The sequence below is a fragment of the Lygodium microphyllum genome, chromosome 5 (genome assembly GCF_053477565.2).
Source record: "Lygodium microphyllum isolate KBCC chromosome 5, Lygodium_microphyllum_v1.1.10, whole genome shotgun sequence".
Classification (NCBI taxonomy): Eukaryota; Viridiplantae; Streptophyta; class Polypodiopsida; order Schizaeales; family Lygodiaceae; genus Lygodium; species Lygodium microphyllum.
This window is the reverse complement of record NC_141139.1, coordinates 108371346-108375408: the sequence shown is the minus strand read 5'-3', so window position 1 is coordinate 108375408 and position 4063 is coordinate 108371346. Positions and strand designations below refer to the sequence as shown.

General features: G+C 47.3%; 1 protein-coding gene across 2 annotated transcripts; it reads left to right on the top strand.

The window, feature by feature from the left end:
- The first annotated feature begins 1394 nt into the window (after positions 1–1394).
- LOC148036265 (xyloglucan endotransglucosylase protein 7-like) lies at positions 1395–3682 on the top strand. Of its 2 annotated transcripts, none has more exons than XM_087678288.1 (4): positions 1395–1915; positions 2067–2167; positions 2316–2509; positions 2659–3682. In XM_087678288.1, the coding sequence occupies exons 1-4, from the start codon at positions 1657–1659 to the stop codon at positions 3089–3091; spliced, it is 987 nt and encodes a 328-aa protein (XP_087534414.1). In that variant the 5' UTR covers positions 1395–1656; the 3' UTR covers positions 3092–3682. The 2 variants fall into 2 exon arrangements, with proteins under 2 accessions (XP_087534414.1, XP_087534415.1); XM_087678289.1 differs by having other exon boundaries at positions 1694–1915; positions 2316–2554; positions 2659–2942.
- Positions 3683–4063: the final 381 nt, after the last annotated feature.

Here is a 4063-nt window from a genome sequence, read left to right as displayed (position 1 = left end):
GAGCTTTTTTTCAAGACTTCACCCAAACCTTGTAGTCCCTCCATTTTTCGAGGGATTACAACAAGGACTCCCACAAGCCTCACTACGTGGCAGTCTTAGAATCTCTCTATCTCTCTCTGTCACTCTTTCTAAATGCTTTTTATAGTGTTTATGGATCGTTTAAAAATTGTTTTCTACGCATGGGGTCTGGGGTCACAAGATCCACACAAGTTCTAGGCAAAGCATGGCCGCAAGCTTTGCATGGTAGGTCCCCTCCACATCAAGTCTACAAACTTAGGCATGGCAGGGCTCTTAATGGCCATGACACAAACTCAAATACTTTGAGTTTAAATTTCAATTTTGAGTTCACTGGACTATGTTAAGTGGGCACTTAGCACAATGTCAACGGGTAGAAATCTTACTCTTAAATAGCATGGCTCAGGCTTGTTACACACCAAATGGTGGACGCCCGCCTTGCAAGTATTAACCACTTAAAGTACTTTAGGGGTTGGCTGTCCATAGTCCTTTACACGTTGGAGAGGACATGACTTATTGTTTACTTGTTAAACATATGAACTCCCTACTCACTTTTGAATGCAGAGTCTCCCCAGCCTAGTTTACACACAAGGGTGCACTTTTTGCATTTGCAACCAATCAAGAAAATTATGAACATATTATTGCATGCCCAGTTTCAAAAAGTGAATTCCCACTCTCTAAGCTCGGGTAAGTTACTCATGAATATATGTGTGTATCACGTGGGTTCAAAATAAGATTATTTTAAAATATCATTTTTATATATAAAAAGGTATTATATAAAAGGGTTATTTACAAATTGAATTTAAAAATATAATTTTTTATTTTTTAAAAATTCACAAAAATAGATATTTATAAATAAACTTTGAACGCACATGATATAAATGATATACATATAATAATTTCCCTAAATCTTTAAGTGAGGGTTGGGCATCTGTCATTTGGTGTGCAATTGCTCTTTATATAGCTTGGCTCAAATGACCGAGATGTAAGACTAGCATGACTTCGGTGTTGTGGCCTCGCAACTTCAACCCTTTGCTCTTCAAAGATAAACCGATCAGTTAGCAACGTCACGGGCTACTAGTTTTATAAGGAAATGTGTGGAAATTCCGCAGCTAGTTTTTTAAGGAAAAGGAAAGCAATATTTAACATTAGTTAGCAAAGTCACGGGCTACTAGTCGGAAACAGCCGAGCGTCTTCACTCGCCCCGTCTCCCGTCACCCGTGGGCGGCGTGGTGTGTGTGAGAACCGTCAAGGCCGGCGTTGCGCGCGCTTCAAAAGAAAGAAAACGAGGAAGTTTTACTTAACGACTCACGAGTCGTCGTTTATCATATAAAAACACCGCGTCGCCTCTAGCAACTGTTTCTTCCAAGACAGACAGACAAAAGAAATTTCCTCTCTTGTATCCACCCGAGTCACGATTCACGACATACATTCTCCTCTCGGTGGTACATATACCACCTACACTCAATCTCGGTTCCTCACTCCAGAGAGATTCACGAACATTGAACATTCTCTTTACCCGCCCCCCCGCTCCCCCCGGCTGTCTCTCTCTCTCAGCCGGTACTGACCATCTCCCGGCCCCGACTCATACACACAACACACACCCACCCCCGCACACGCACAGACGAATTATATAATAGCATGCAGGAGGCTCCTGCCAGAGATTCCGCCTTTACACGGCTGCGGTTGGCGCTCCGCCACAATAGTATAATGATGATCCTCGGCCTCAGCTCGAGCTTCTTCTTGATGATGACAGCACTAGTTAGCGGCGCAGCAGCAGCTGCGGCCACTGGGCGCACCATCAGCTTCGCGGAGAACTTTGAGGTGTCATGGGCGCCGTCGAACGTGCGGTTCTCGCCGTCGGGAGGGGAGCTGCAGCTGGTCTTGGATCGGAACACAGGTACGTAGTTACGCAATCAATGTAATGGGCTTATTATTAGCCAGCTAGTTGTGCACAATTTGTGTGACTAAATATGGTTGTAAGGTTGGAGGATGTCGACTTTATAACTATCCGTGACTTACAAGCATTGATGTGTGTTGTGATTTGGCAGGTTCGGGCTTTGCCTCGAAGCGGAGCTACCTGTTCGGCAACATCGACATGCAGATCAAGCTGATTCCGGGGGACTCGGCGGGGACGGTGACGGCCTATTATGTAAGCTGCTTAGACCATTCCATTTCCTAATTCCACGACTAAAACTAGCTAAGAATTGGCGGATTTTGGGAAAATTTTTCCCGTGAACTCTGAATGGCAATATGCTTGGATTGAATCGTATTTTTGTGAGCATGAATGTATATTGCAGCTGTCGTCGGAGGCGTTCAACCACGACGAGCTGGACTTCGAGTTTCTGGGGAACTCGTCGGGGCAGCCGTACGTGCTGCAGACGAACGTCTTCTCCAATGGGGTGGGCGGGCGGGAGCAACGGATCTACCTCTGGTTCGACCCCACCAAAGACTTCCACACCTACTCCGTCTCCTGGAACAAGCAGCGCATCCTGTAAGCAGCAGTACAGCTCGACTTACATTGTGTGACGTTGCCCGAGTATATACGTCTTATTACTCTCTAGCTGCTAAAAGCATTCTAAGGTATGCGAACGAAGAGTCGAATGGTGTTAATCTGACGTACCTGTGCGTGTTGCGCTGCAGGTTTCTGGTGGACGGGGTGCCCATCCGCGGCTTCGTCAACAGCGAGGCGGCGGGCGTGCCGTACCTGAAGCAGCAGCCCCTCCGCGTCTTCTCCAGCATCTGGAACGGCGACAGCTGGGCCACGCAAGGCGGCCGTGTTAAGATCAACTGGACGCACGCCCCTTTCGTGGCATCCTACCGCAACTTCCAAGCCCGCGCCTGCGTCGCCTCCCCGTCCTCTCCCGCTTCCATCTTCTCCTGCGCCTCCGGTCCCATGGCTAATTCCACCCCTGCACTTACCTCCATCACAGCCACTACGGGCTCCACGAAGTCGGCCTCCCTGATCAACAACAGGCTTGCGTGGGTGAAGAGAAAGCTGATGGTGTACGACTACTGCTCCGACCGTGCCCGCTACCCTGTCGCACCGCCCGAATGCACGCGCCCGCTCTTCTGACACTCTCACTCTCGATACCCCTTGTGCAATATTCAACTTCTTTTACAGCCACCGCTTCTGCAATATTCAACATTCTTTCACATCCACGGCCAATAGCACGTGGCAGCCTCTCATGCACCCACCCCATTTTCCTCATGCCACCCAACGTTACACTGTGTATAAAAGGATTCAATTGATTTTTCACACGAACGTAAAAAAGCTCTAGCCCACGTCCCTTCAAATTTTGACTTAAGCACGTGAAAGTGAGATGAAAAACCACGGCAGGAACTTAAAACGACGCATTCCTAATGAGATGCACCAGGCCTCTAATTTAAAGGGTTGCCAATCTTTCTATTTCGAAGGTTTTAGAGGAGCTCCCCTTTTCTTTTTAAAGAGTTTGGAAGGCGATACGACTACACTTCTTCAGCTTGTTAACATTCATTCAGATGGCAATATAGTAGAAGGCTAAAATCCCCTTTTGAAGGGTATAGCAACCTTAGGCTGTGTTCAGACGGAGGCAGTAGCACTGCAAAACATGACCAACCTTCTACCTCCTTTGTGTGAACAGTGAAGCCGGAGACACAGTGTGCTGTAAGAAGGTAAAGAGGTTTTTTCTTAGTGCCAAGGCTCTTTCGAGAGGGAGGGGTTGTTAGAAAGAGGGTGGGTCCGACGAAAAGAGGAGGGAAGTCTCAGCCATTTGTGAGATGCCAGGTCAAAAATACACCCCTTTGAGATGTTTGTGCCGCTGCTGATTGTCTAAACCCAGCCTTACACTCTTAAGTCGTTCTATTGGCGCTAGGACCAATAGAAATGACGATGCTAACCACTAGCATTGATACACATCCACAAAATACTCCAATGTTTTGGCTACCATAGTGACTCCCCCAACATTTCTTCTCAAAACTCCCTTTTGATTTTGAGAGACAAACGCAACGCCAAATGAATCGTCTACACCCTCTTTCTTAAGTTGCCACCCTCGATGGTGCGCAGATC